This window comes from Cynocephalus volans, chromosome 11 (assembly GCF_027409185.1).
Source record: "Cynocephalus volans isolate mCynVol1 chromosome 11, mCynVol1.pri, whole genome shotgun sequence".
Taxonomy (NCBI): Eukaryota; Metazoa; Chordata; class Mammalia; order Dermoptera; family Cynocephalidae; genus Cynocephalus; species Cynocephalus volans.
This window is the reverse complement of record NC_084470.1, coordinates 48848019-48862682: the sequence shown is the minus strand read 5'-3', so window position 1 is coordinate 48862682 and position 14664 is coordinate 48848019. Positions and strand designations below refer to the sequence as shown.

Genomic DNA, 14664 nt, shown 5'->3' with positions numbered 1-14664 from the left:
TCTTTGTTTTATATAGATATTCTTTTACTCTAAGAGTTCTAGTGTCACGCAAACAGAAACAATTAGCTCTTGATACTAACAAGAAATTAGTTTCCTCAGACAAGTAAAGTAACTTATTATAAGAAAAAGATTCTGTAACAGAGGGCTTACTCCTTAGTTTGTGCTGAAGATTTAAATCTGGGAAAGAAAAAAGTAGAAAAAGGAATGACAATATTTTTTAATACTTGGATATCATTGGCGGCTTTTCATCTTTATTATTATTCAGCATGTAAAACTGTATCTTAGCACCTCTAAGTACTTCACAGAAATATCTTAAGTCAGGCTCTGGAGAACCTGAAGATAGTTTTGATGCTCCTCCAGCAAAATACAGTTTAAATAAAGAACTTTTGTCAGTTAAGCAACATAAAACTTTATATAGTCAATGCAAAGTGAATTTTCTTTGGTTTCATATTTAAATTTCCAGAATACAGCACATTATAAAAATAAATTTAGTGCTCTCGCCTTTTCAAACAAAAAATTCCATGCTACAAGTTTCTATTTAGATATAATTTCCCAGTGATTTAAGTTTTCTAACCACACTTAGTACATTTTAGAATATTGTCCTAAATTTTATATTCTAATTTTAGTGTTTAATCCACTAAAATAGTTTTCCTAAGCCACCTAATTATCCATCATATAACGAAGAAAGTAGGATAGATTAGGTTCCATAGTTCTTTTCATCTAAATTTAATCCTCTCTCCCACTTTCCAACACCATGTCAGTGAACCAAATAATTTCATACCTAGAAAGAAACCTTTGAAATCTTTTAACTCAACATCCTCATTCAAATGCAATAATTGAGGCACCCAAATTTTCCCTCAGATGATAAATCAACTTGAATATACAGGTTTTATGGTAGAACTTTAAAATGGGATTTAATAAATGATCCTTACCTTGCAATATTTCTAAAAACTAAGAATGATGACACCGATTGAGCTCAGTTGAGCAATATTTCTTACTAAATCAGAATTTCCAAACCAATCAGTTACACTAATGGCTTCTAACACTCAACAAAATGCAACACATTATACCTCTGACAGGCACAAAAACTCACTGCTTTCCTTTCCATCTTGCTTCAAAGAAATGTTAAGTACAAAAAAAAAAAAAGGCATTAAAACGCATCACATATATTTACATGTAGAAAACTAATCCATTATGGATTCTACACTGTATCACAAATGAAGCCACTTCCTTACAGGAAGTCTGCCTCCAACAGTGAGTCCCACTTCAATGTTTAAGGAGGATAGACTGAGTTTACTTACTAACCAGAAACATCTCATGTCATGACCTTGTAACCCACCAGACACACTAAAGTGGCGTCTGTAGCCTATAATGTTCTAAAAGTGAATTCCCTACTCTTTCCATAGAGAAACTAATGCTAGGATTTTAATGTAAGTAAAGAAGTCTGTTCTGAATGTCTACATAATTTGGCTTTCAATTATCAACAAAGGATAAGTGAGTGGGGCAAAAGAAAACGTGCATCAGCCACAGCTGACAAGTCTTCAGCCAACATGCAAGAGTGCATGGGAAAACCACAGTCACAGCACACATCAACAGGAAGGCTAAGCACGAACTGTTGCAGAATGTTGCAAGAACACACTGTGTTCTTCCAAAGTAAAATTCAATGTATCTCAGGCAATTTTGATTTTAAAAAGGTAAAAACACTTCGAAAATACATCTAGGCAAAAATTTAATGAAACTTAAGCATGGTCCTCTGTCAGTTAAAGAAAATGCAGGGCAGGCCTTTCATTGTTAGCTCCTCATTTTACACTTCACACTTCATACAAGGTTCACTCACATCCATGAGAATTTTTTAAATGGACAAATGCTTACTATAACAGTTAAATGAGAAAGATAGGCAATTTACAGCTCAATAATCCAACCACTCATTCATCAAATATTTATTAGATGTTTACCATCTGCCAAGCATATACTAGATATTGGGTGCTACAAAAATTTTTTTCACAAAAAAAATAGTTGAATTAAAGAGGGGAGGGAAATAAAAGAACTAGTCCTTAAACAAAGCTAGAAAGAATGTGGCATTGTTTTTGCCACTCAGTCACCTTTTCCCCTCCTCATCCTGAACATCCTGATCAATCATAATAACAAATGCCAGAATTCTAAGTTTCCACATAGCATTACTGTTCTGGTGCACTGGCCCAGAGAACACTTTACAATGAGGCTAACAAGACCCAGTTCTATTTCCACCGCAGGGAATAAACAGAGATGCAGACAGAAGTGTGGAAAGGCTGCCAACCTCCATATTAACTGTTGATCCTAAGAAGCTGGTTAATGACATCAAGAATGAATACATAAGCCAGTGCCTACGTCTTTATCCCAGCAAAAGAGCTGCATGTGGCAGTAAAGTAATAAAAGTATGTAGTACTATAAAATGAATAAAACGAAAATTGACAGAAATAGCAACAAAGAGAATTTTTGGTTTTTAGAATTCCCACCCAATCATAAAGCCTCTTTTGTGAATAAATCAAAAGCCTAGAGCAGCAGTTCTCAATGTGTGGTCCAAAGATCCTGGGGTCCTGAGACCGTTTCAGAGAATCTGTGAGGTTGTCCTCCCTTTTCCAAATACGTATTTGCTTGAAAGCAGATTTTCTTCATATATTTCAACCAAAAAAACATATCACAACATACTGAATGCAGAAACAGGCATGAAAATGCAGCTATATTCTATTAAGCCAAACAATGAGATAAACAAAAATATAAGCAATTCTTCACACTAAATTTTATTTTGGAAAATATAGGTATATTTCGTAAAAGTATTTATGCTAACATGTAATGAGTTTAACAATTGTATTTTAAAATGAATTAAACAATTTTTAGTATTAATCACTAATACAATAAACATCAATACATATAATCCACATAAAAAAAGCTCTCTGGAATCTCCAGTAAGTTTTAAGAATATAAGGAGGTCCCTAAAGTCAAAAAATTTGAGAACTACTGGTCTAGAGCTTAAGTAAATGAAAATAAGATACTACCACCCAGTGGCATAAATCAGATAGTGCAATGCTTTTATATAAATTGGGGCCTTCAGAAATCAAACAAATATCACTTTTGCAGTGGAAATCGACATTTTAAGCCACTTACCAAAATATATAACAAGGTTCTTCTATAACCTGACTATGCTTCGACCTTCAAAAAATTTAAACATCTATCCAAATTTTCATGTACTCCTTATATACAAATTTATCAATCAAATACCTTGAAATCTTCACACTAATCTTGAAAAATATTATAGGCTAAAACTAAGTAAATTTAGTTAAATTGGAAATATTCTACACCAAAGAAATGTGTTCTTCCAGTTGCTGATGCTTTCCAGTACAGTGACACTGCTGAGGACATAAATAAATGCATTTTAAAATTCATTTAAAATAATAAATGTTTCCATCAGATATTCAGCTAGTATATCAAAAAATGTACATATTGCTTATCAAACATGGCATACTTAAAATCTACATTTTTGGTTTTTTGTTTGTTTGTTTGTTTGCCTGAGAAACATGGAATTTTCTTCATAAAGCTATTCTAAGTACCCATGATAAGAAAAAAAAAAAAAAATAGCCCTTACCCCAGTCCTGTTCATACAAGGCTTGGGAAAGGCACCATGATTCACTTATTGGCATGTGTGGATGCACAAAAATAAGATGTTTTGTGAGACTTAAGACTCCAAGAAAACTTTGTTACATAAATTATCAGCAACTAATAAAGTACATAAATACACATTTGATTTCAGTTTGTTCTACAAAAATGCATAAATCTTACACATTTAAATACATATACTCTATTTTAAAGGGACCTTCAAACATCAAATATGTTTCACTGAATGTCCTCGATATATCAGACCTATACTATAACAAATGAAAAACTTATTTCCTGTACAAACACAACATGACAATAAAAAAAGCAAAGAATGTTATGAGTAAATCCAAGTTTTCAAATGCAGCCAATCATATAAAACATAAAACTTCAGCAAAGACAGGGTACATAAAAAGGGAAACAGGGTTTACAAAAGTTAGTACACTCAGAAAACTTTCCTAGTCCAAGCAGAATATTTTATTAATTTTGCATAACTGTAGGCAAGAGCATTTTAATGAAGGAGGGATTAACATTGTGGAGTGGGCCCTTTTTTTTTGTAATGGCTATTTTAAATCATTTAAAGGTAACTAACAAAAAAGACTGGGTAAGAATTTATCCTGAGAAAAAATTCAACGATATGGAATAAGCCATATCACAAAATTATTATACCTCATAATAGCAAAAATACAAAATTATCTAGGTGTTGATCAATAGAGAAATGGTTAGCAAGTAAATGATGTACATAGCCATTAAAATGTTAGTGCTTTAGCAACATGTGAAACTATTCCCAACATAATGCTAAACAGAGGAAAAAAGAACATACAAAATTGGGTATACAATATTATTACAATAACATAAAAATAAAGATTGGAGAAAAGATTAAATGGAAATATACTGAAACAACAGTGATGTGTTTTCGTTTTCTCTATTTTCTAATTTTTTGGGAACATACTACATCAATAACTAGTCAGATACCCTTACCTCCTACCCTGGTAAACACACGTACACACACGAATATATTTATTTTTGGTTTTATCCAGTAAAATAAATTATTTTAACAAAATAAAAATGCTATGGTATAACACTTCAAAAACCATACCCAACATTTCTGCTAGAGACAAGACTAAGTACTACAAGGTTGATACAGCATCCTGAAATTGGTACATCACCATATTCACAGTCTTAGTATTTTATGATAGAATTATTCTTTTTAAACCAGAAACATTCAGATTTCCTCTGTCTTCCAACATAGGAGAGGCATCACAGGTTTTGATGAGGAGCAGTGTAATAATAGATTATTTCCCAAGAAAAGTAGTATGAAATGTTCTTGAGCCAATTTTGACATCCAGAATAATGAAGCCAAAGGCATTAGTTATTTGTCTACTAATATCCATACATCAAGAATTACTAACAATATCAGAGTCAAATTTTTTATAGTTGAAAATACATTAGTTAATTTTCTTTTATACTAGTTTTATACAGACACACCTACTTCTAAAATCCTAACACCACCAAGCCACAGTGATGTTAATATTTTCCTTACAATGGCCAGCTCTTATGTGTTTAGCCTTTAAATTTTAAATCCGAGAAAGAGAAAGACAAATATTTAACATACCAACTGAATTCTCCAAGAGCTGGATGATGTTCACAGACTATTTATGGAAACCCTACTTCCTTTACATTGACCTTTTCTGATGCTTACTACTTAATTGGAATTTTTCTTTCAATTGGCAAATGCACTTTATATTTGAACTAATAACCATTTTCTAGTTAAACAGTTTTGTTCAGACTCAAAAAAGACCATTAGATGAAATGCAGTTGGTGTGCAAAATTAGTTGTCATTATAGATTTAAAAGGCAATATCTTCAATGTGGAACCAGTCTGTTACAACTTACTATCATAGTCCTCAATAATTATAACTACAAATATAATTCTTTAAAAATATCTATAAAATTACTTATAACTGTTATCTAAAGACCTTCCAAAGTGAATGCATCTACTAAGTAATTTAAATCTTAATTCTCTTTTAGTATTTATTAATTTTCAATATTTTGATAGTACTATTACCAGAAAGGTTTTCCAATTTATAGGCTATCAAATATTTACAAATATGTAGTTTTATGAATATCAACTTGAAAAACAAAATACATCTGTGTTTTGGAGAAGCAAGGGAAGGAAAGCTATTAACTGTGTATTTTGTTTACCTTTTCATTACTTACCCTTTCGACTTGATATTTATTCATCAGTTTCTACCTCCTCACAAAGTACACTCTATTTTTAAAAAGGAAATTAATTCCCTAACCAACATTCTTTTCTCCTGACTGGCTACAAGAGTCAACAAAAAGCAGTCCCTAAAAATGGAAAAGCCTGATATGAGAAGCTGGGTTTCTGTTCGCTGAAAGCAAACCTGTTTAATAAGGTTTCACAACTCTCAAACTGCTTCAAGTAAGTCTTCAAAGATTATATTCTGAAAGATGCTGTCTATTAACTCTCTTTGAAGGGAAAATTTTTAGGTTTAATGGGAATAAATTCATAAATTAAATTTCCCAACCACTTTATCCATAAAACAACTTCAATGAGATGGGAAGTTATTTATGAGCACATTTGGTGTCAACCAAATATTTCTCTCTCATCCAGACCCACTTCCCTCCTTAACACTTTACAATCTAGTTTCTAAAATCATTTCTCAAAACTGCATCCTGGGACTCAAATCCTTACCAAATGCAAAGACTTTTTCAAAATCTCCACCGTCCCCTCCCCACTTCCTGAAACATCTCTTATAGTTCCTCGAAATGTGTAACTGTCCACAATTCCTATGACTTTTTGAGATAACTTCTTTTTTCATTTCTTTCTCTTTGCCAAACTCAAGATCTCTATGGTTAAAGGCACAGACTCTGGAGCCATAATGCCTAAATTAAAAACCCTGACTATATATGACAACTTACTCTCTGTGCATGAATGTAGGCAAATTACTTAACTTCTATGTTCTTAGGTTTTCTTATCTGTAAAATAAGGATACTAATAGTACTATTTCATTAAGAGTTAGGATTAAACACAAGTAAATACAAGTAAAGTACTAAATAGCAGAACCTTGCTAAAATAACTGTTGGCTAGCAATAGTATTAATAATAGTAGTAGTAGTAGTAGCAGCAGCAGCAGCAGCGGCAGTAGTAGTAGTGGTAGCGGTAGCGGTTGCAGCAGCAGCAGCAAGTGCTAAATAATTGTCAGCAGTAGCAGCTGCTGCTACTACCACTACCATTACTACCACTGTAAAATTTAATCTTTTGGAGAAAGTCTCTCCTACAATTTAACCGTACACTTCGAGCCCAGGATAATGACTCCTGAAATAAGTTCCAGTTTCTTATTTCCAAATTCCTACAAGTCAATTCCATCTGGAAAGCTCATGACTGGCTCAAATTCAAATTATCTAAATGAACTCATCATCTCACTCCAATCCTCAACTTCCCCATTTAGATTTCCTATTCTAACTCTACAGTACGCAGTCTCCTAAGCTTAAAACTTTTTTTTCTGCCCCTCCAAGTTGATCAGACACCAAATTCTGAAGATTCTACCTTTCCTTTCCTTCCTTTCCCAGAACCACCATCCTAGTCAAGGTGGCCAAAGCTCTCAGATCCTCAAACGTGGATTTCTGCCTTTGCGTCTAAGTTTGACTTCCCACTTCATTTCTTTTTTATATAAAACATTAGCTTCCATCACATCATGCTGTCCTATTACTGGTTTCCTGTTGCCTTATATATAAAGTCTAAGCTCAGCTACTACTTTTTAAGATTTCAACAGTCAGTTCCTTCACAATCCAACTTCATTTCCCAGTTTAGCAAAAATGATTTTCAGTTGATTCACACACCCACTGTGGTCACTGTGCCTATTTATATAGCATCTGAATTGTCTGCTGCCTCCACCCCTCTGTTTAAGCCCATGCTATTCATTATTTGAGGCCTACCTCACAATTTACATCCTCATTGACCTGAAGGCATAGTTTATCCTATTCTCACTTCTTTCTAACACCTCCCCTTTTCTAGCATTACTCAATATTGTACCTTGTTGAATACTGTGCAGTTCTCTGTACTTTACAACCTAGCATTTATTATGTCAAAACATAATGCTATTATGTATAACACTGAATTGTTCATTATTCACTTTAAAAACAGACCTATATTCCATTATAGCTTTTGTTTCCCCTAGAGCATCTATAAGGTAGCAGTTATTTAATAATAAGTACCAAGTTCTGCCTACTTGGAAGTTCCAAAATTTTAAACCTGAATTTTGATACTTTAAGGCAGTGATCAGCAAACATTTTCTATAAAGAGCCAGATGGTAAATATTTTAGGTTTTCAGGCCACATATGGTCTCTCTCACATATTCTTCTTTTTTTCAAATATTTAAAAATGTAAAAATCATTCTTAGCTTGAGGGTAGTACATAAACAAACCATGGGCTGAATTTGGCCCACAGACCATAGTTTGCCAATCCTTATTCCCCTCCAATGAGAAGTTTGGAGTCTTATAAAGAGTCTCTACAGTTAAGCATTTTTATCAATAGCTAATTAATTTATTAAAATACTGGTCAAGTACTTTAAATGACTTGATCTCCAACATAAAACAAGTAACCCCTGAGTTCTTACCAGTTCTTTCAGATTTTTCCTTCTGTTCTCGTAATTCCTCTCCTTGGGTAGTCATCTGTTTGATGTGACTACGAAGCTGAGCAATTTCTTCTTCTTTCATCTCCAGGGTTTCATGCATCTGACGTTTTGTCTCTGCTATTACCATTCCCTGAACAGAAGTGCAGGCTGTAAAGCACTTGCATAACAAAATGGCATCATCAATAGCACAAATCAAACTTAATTAAAAAGGGAGAAAAAATAGTATTTCTTACTAAACACAGCATAAGAATTATTTCAGTGTTTCACAAACTGCAGTCTATGTTCTGCTCTATGCCTCAGTAACCCGGTATGATATCAGGGTATTTTTGAAATAAATATTATGTTAATAGTAAGTTTAGTCCTTCAAGCATTAAAACATGTTTTTAGTTAAAAGATTTATTTTGTAATCTTTCTATAAATGTGCTGTAATTTTTTACTGTCTTAGTAAACAGTTTATAATGAACAAAATATGGTCTTTTTTTTAATGTACAATTATTTATTTATTTATTTATTTATTTAAATTTTATTTTGTCGATATACATTGTGGCTGATTATTGCTCCCCATCACCAAAACCTCCCTCCCTTCTCCCTCCCCCCCTCCCCCCCAACAATGTCCTTTCTGTTTGCTTGTCGTATCAACTTCAAGTAATTGTGGTTGTTATATCTTCTCCCCCCCCCGCAAAATATGGTCTTTTTAACCTTGGCTCAGGATGAACTACAATTATTGATCTGTGCTGTAACACAGGGATAACCCCAGAGACTGTGAAGAGTGTAAGGTGTGTGACACCACACTGCATGGAGCAAGAATGCAGTACAGATCTACCTGCTTTCCTCCTGTGACTGTCTCTGGTCCCACCATTAGTCCTTACTACTGTCAGTAAGGCACCCCCAATTCCTCAATTTGCTGGTTGTTTCTGTTACCTCTTTCTAGATAATCTACACTAGAAATGATGGGCACTAGGGGGGAAAAAATAACCAAATATTATATATTAAACCAGTCATTTCGGACTAACAAAAAGTGGGGTGGTTCAACTTGTCTCTGGAAAAAGTGTTCAAACTTAGTAACAGCTATTTTATGGTCTTAAGAGTACTACCTTACTAGCAAGGTTTGTTGACCCCTGCTTTAGAGTATGACTCTTCCAGATGACTGATATTAATGGACAGATAATAACCAGGCAAATGAGGCATTGTTATATGAAATTTCAAAACAAAAGTGTGGGCCTTCAGTTTCTTCAAAAACCAAATCACAATGGAGAAAAAGAGAGAGAATAATCAAAACTACAGGTTAAGAGAAGTCTTAAGAGTCATATCAACCAATTGCAATGAAAGAATTTTATTTAGATTCATAAAAGGGGATTCATAAGAGATTTATAAAAAGGAAAAAAATGATAACAGGGAAAATCCAAAACTGACTAGACAGCAAATTGTATTAAAGAATTATTAAATTTTTAGATATGATCATGATAATGTGGTTATATTTTTTAAAAAATAAAGAGTTCTTTATTTTTAAAGATATATTAAAATTCTTATGAAGAAATTGTAAGATTTGGATTTGCTCTAAAACAATCCTGGGTTGAGGAGGACAATGGGGGTTGGCAATGCAGAGATGAAACAAGATTAGCCATGAAGATGTTAACTGTTGAAGCTAGGTGATAGGCTCACAAAATTCTTTTTATTAATAGTTCTTCCTCTGTAAATGTTTTAATTTTTTTCATAATAATTTTTTTTTAAAGGGGGCCCTCATGAAGTTTACAGAATAGAATCTAGCAAAATGATATTATAGAAAAAATGAAAAAAGTGCCAATCCATTTCATCAACAGGACAGTTCTCACATACTGTAGCTACAAACCGGCACATTAAAGAAAATGGTGGGCAGTGTGAAACAAACTAGGAGCTGCTTAGAAAAAGGACCAAAGAACTTGAGGCTGAAAAAGTTAGGTAAAAACTGTTTACCCATAAATTTTCAGCTGTCTGTGCTATGCAGCTATAGCTTCTGCTCCAACTCCAAACTCCCAAGAATAAGACTCCTCAATCCTCCAATCTCACCTATACAGTCTAAATTTCATTTGTAGACATTTTTCTTTATACAAATATATATATTATGATTTCTTTACTTTCAGGTAACTTTACTTTTAGGTAACTGAGAGATTAATGTTTCCATAATATCTGAAAGAACATACTGATACCATTCACACTGAGAATGTCTTAACTATAAATAATTTAACTTTTCTCTGAAAAGTAGATGTACTATAAACAGAGATTTCCTTTGCAAGCTTTATTCTAATTTACAAATCAAAATGCTGATTGAAATCAAGAAATCACAGAGAATCAGATTCACATGATACAAAACTAATGCTAATAGTTATATAAATCTAGAAAGTAAAAATATTTTCTTCACAAAAGCAGCTGTAATATTTTTGGAAAGCAGACCTATTAATGCGTCCAACTGCTTCCAAAAGTAAATTTTTGGGACCCCTGACAAATTTTAGTATCATAAGTTTTGTTGTTTTACCTTATCTTGTTCAAGCTGTTCAATTAAGTTCTTTGCATCACGCAACTGAGTGATAAGTTTAGTCTTCTCAGCCATATGAAGCTCCTAAAAAAGTTTTAAAAATTCATTTCCATCTCTAATAAAGCTTCTCCTCATATGAGAAATCTAAACATTTTATCTAATTTAGATACTTCTTATAGTCTAGTAGGAGAAAAAAGTACACAGGAAGTCTGAAAAGTATGGTAAGTGCTATAAAGCCCAACGCACTTCGGTACCCAAACAAAAATACCCTCTGCATCCGGTGTACGGAGGATGGAGGAAGGCTTTCCAGAGGAGTTGCAGGTCAAGCTGGAGCCTATAGATCTAGCTTTATAGAATTAATTTAGAACAAAACTCATTTGTTCTTTTACCTTCATCTTTTCTAGTTCTTGAAGTCTTTCATCGAGTTGTTCTTGCAGGGCTTCTTTTTCACTGGTTAATAGTGTACATTGTTCCTTATGTGACTGAATTATTTCCTTACAACGCTGAAGTAGATTCTCTTGACGTTTAACTCTTTGCTGCAGTGTTTCCAGTGTTTTAGCAGAAACTGCATCTCTTGCTAACAATAAAGCAGCATAAGCAGGGGCAGTCAGTAAGAAATATAAGGGCTCTCTGGGAACAGTTAGTCTATTACTACATAGCAGTGTATTCGAATACCAACACTCTGCTATACTCTCAGCCAGATCAAGAGAGGGGGCAACACTGCTCAGCTAATAATCTGTACCTTTAGGCCGGCCCGTGGCTCACTCGGTAGAGTGCAGTGCTAATAATCTGTACCTTTCCAAATCTCTACTCTTAGTTACTATTTGTTTGATATTAATCTGAAGAAGCTAGGTAGTATATGCACCTCTTTTGTGGTTCAACCGCAACAGTAGTTAACTGATATTAACTGAATCCACTCTCCTTAAAAGATAGTTTGATAATCAACTGAATTTTGAAATCAATTTTAAAATTACCCTGTGTCTTAGTTCCCATCCCAAAAGGATTAATAAAGTATTCTTTCCAACCACATTCTAATCTCTTCCTGAGAGGAGTTCTGGTAAGTACAGCTTTCTCCATCTCCTTACATTTATGAGTAAAGTTTTCATATCCCAGGGGAATTTTGGGACACCATCCCCCATTTATATATTGGTGGCTTAGACAGCTAGCTACTATCTGAGATAGCTAGCTGCTCAGCAACTCTGGCTCTGGCCGAACCAAAGGTTTATCATAAGTCTCTTTGAGAGAAAAAGCTAGGAAATAAAAAGTGGGAATTTTACTGAATATATACCTCAAAGCCTCAAAGAATAGGGAAGGTTATAATTAAATTTAAGACAAAATTCAACTATTCCTTTTTTTTTCCTGTTAAAAAGCAAATAATAGGGCAAATACACACATCTTTGAATATAGTAATATGTAAACAATTATTATTTAAAAACTACAATATCCAAACAATTACAAATAGCATATTTATTAACACTGAGCAAAACTGACATGGTTACATAAAGTCTAGCTACTGCTATCAATAAGTGAACTTCAATTATAGCAAAAACATGGTGCTATTCACAGACTATGAAACTTTCAAGTATTCAAACACTTACTTTCTTTCCTCTGAATAACAAACACAAAGAACCAAAAAACAACAAAAACCCTTGCATCTTTCCAGAACTGTAAGGATCAAGGACACTTTACTTATACCTCAACCAAATGTCTATCAGCTCACGCCTGGAATCTCTAACATCCTCCTCTAGTTTTTAAATTAAACTTTTGGCAAAATGAAGCTTACCTACTGACTCTACATCACTCTCTGTGTTCTCTTCTTTAGTGAAGCTTTCAGCCTGTGGTTCCATCTGAGGGAATGGTGCCAGTACATCAACATTCATAGGGCCATTTCGTAATCGTTGTTTCAGAAGAGAAACCTAAAAAAAAAAGTGCCTCGTTAGAAAAAAATCAAGAGAAGCTATGGCAGTATTACTGTCTTTAAAACAGAAAGTGGATAAAGTAAACAATATTCTTTTTACAGGAGTAGAGAAAAATATCAAAAATAAGAAGTCTCCTAAGACAGTCAATGATATCATAACCAAAAGACATAATAAATCACAAATCATCCTTAAAATTCATTGAGGAAAAGTAAAGAGTTTTAAAAATAGGACTTAAAAAAAAAAATAGTTGGAACCTCTTAGACATCCATCCAAACCCCTATATTTTTCTTTATCCAAAAATTCCAGAAATTTTTCTTTTACTCTTTTACCTGAGTTTGGAGAACACTGATATACTGATCTTTCTCCTCTAAAGATGCATCAAATTCCTCTTGGAGATGTTTCTTTGCTTGCTGGTCCATTTGAAGCTCCTAAAATATAAAGAATTTTATAGGTAATATTTGGAATAAAACAGAATTACAAACTCAACATTTTCAAAGTTTAAAATCATGATCAATCCAAATTTGCATTTCTCTTAAGGTGTCAGAAAAAATAGAAAGTATTCAGCATTTAAAACATTAACACTATGTAAAACATTCATACCAACAAATAATTTTGTTCCTTAAAGAATATGAAGATCCAAGAAGAAAAAGTATACTTTCTGGAGCTGTAATGACTGCTGAAATGATACAATGTGGAGAGAGTAAAAATTTGCTTAAGAATAAAACTTTACCTTCAGACATCTCACTACCTGTATTATCTTATACTCACTTGATCTAAAACTAATTATATACCAGATAGCTAATAGAGTCTTCCTCCTCTCAAGACATGAAAGCATTCCATTGTCAAAAATCACAAGCTTTCTAATCTCTAAAATGAAGAGGATGAACTAGTTTGTCACTAAACAATAAAATTCCCAGTTTTTGAAATTACTAAAAATGCTGCTTTCTTTAGATCATTAATGAGCCTCCCTAAATAAATGCAATGATCTTTATCTGTCAGTTATACCAACCCCCAATAATTACCACCTCAACTGAGGTACCAGCTTTCCATGACTTCCAGGATCCTGGTTATATTTCTGTCAACTACTGTTTCCTCTTTGTCCTTCATTGATTCTCTCTATTCCTCTGGGCTCAGTCCTGTGTCCTCTGTGTTTCTCCCTAACACTTACTCCCTTTAGAATGCTAGAGATTAACATCTGGAACATATTAGATAGCCCATCAAAACCCCTTTATTGTTCTGAGATTTCTACCTCACTAATTCCCTAACTTCAAAACATTCAAAATCACATTTTACTTATCTTGGTTGATCCCCCTGCATATAATCGAATTCTTTTATGACCTTCTCTACAATGTTTAAGTCCTATCTTTTTCCACAACTATAACCACAGCACAGATCTCTGTAACTTTCAATGATTAATTTCCCTCAATAGTCTTCTAGATTTTGTACCTCAAGTCTTCCTCTGATATAACCATCCCTCACACATTTGCTAGAATAATATTCCTCAAACAATATTTTCAAGAACTTATAAGCAACTCCCTGTTCTTGCGTTGTTTCACATTTATTAAGTCTCAAAACACTGAGGCATTATCTGGCACTAAGTGTCCTCTATTCTCCCCTACACCCAAATTGCCCATGATCTCTAAGCACATTGTTCACTGTTCCTCTCACTAATATCTCCTGATCTGATGTACTCCACAGTAGTAGTCTCCAAATGCTGGTCATGTCCACAATGAAGACTTCACCAATCTAAATTTCTTTCATTTAAGCAACTATACTTTATCTTGGGAGTATGTCCTTCCTAATTTTTTTTGGTATTAAAATAACTTTTCTTTCATGATATAGTGACAATAAAAGAATCTACCTTCTTATTCTCCATGTCTTTATTTGGAAAAATAAAAGTTAGCAGCCCTATGGCAATTCTCCTTTCCCCCACTTCTGGAGGGA

At 33.5% G+C, this 14664-nt stretch overlaps 1 protein-coding gene across 6 annotated transcripts in view; it reads right to left on the bottom strand.

The window, feature by feature from the left end:
• GOLGA4 (golgin A4) overlaps positions 1–14664 on the bottom strand; it is a 115135-nt gene that overhangs the window by 44525 nt on the left and 55946 nt on the right. For 5 of the 6 annotated variants that reach the window (XM_063113568.1, XM_063113563.1, XM_063113564.1 and 2 more), the window contains 5 exons: positions 13050–13148; positions 12585–12717; positions 11191–11378; positions 10802–10885; positions 8272–8419 (listed from right to left, as the gene is read on the bottom strand). In XM_063113568.1, the coding sequence (XP_062969638.1) occupies positions 8272–8419; positions 10802–10885; positions 11191–11378; positions 12585–12717; positions 13050–13148 (652 nt within the window). The remainder of the gene's footprint in view (positions 1–8271; positions 8420–10801; positions 10886–11190; positions 11379–12584; positions 12718–13049; positions 13149–14664) is intronic. The other variant, XM_063113565.1, reaches the window with a different exon arrangement.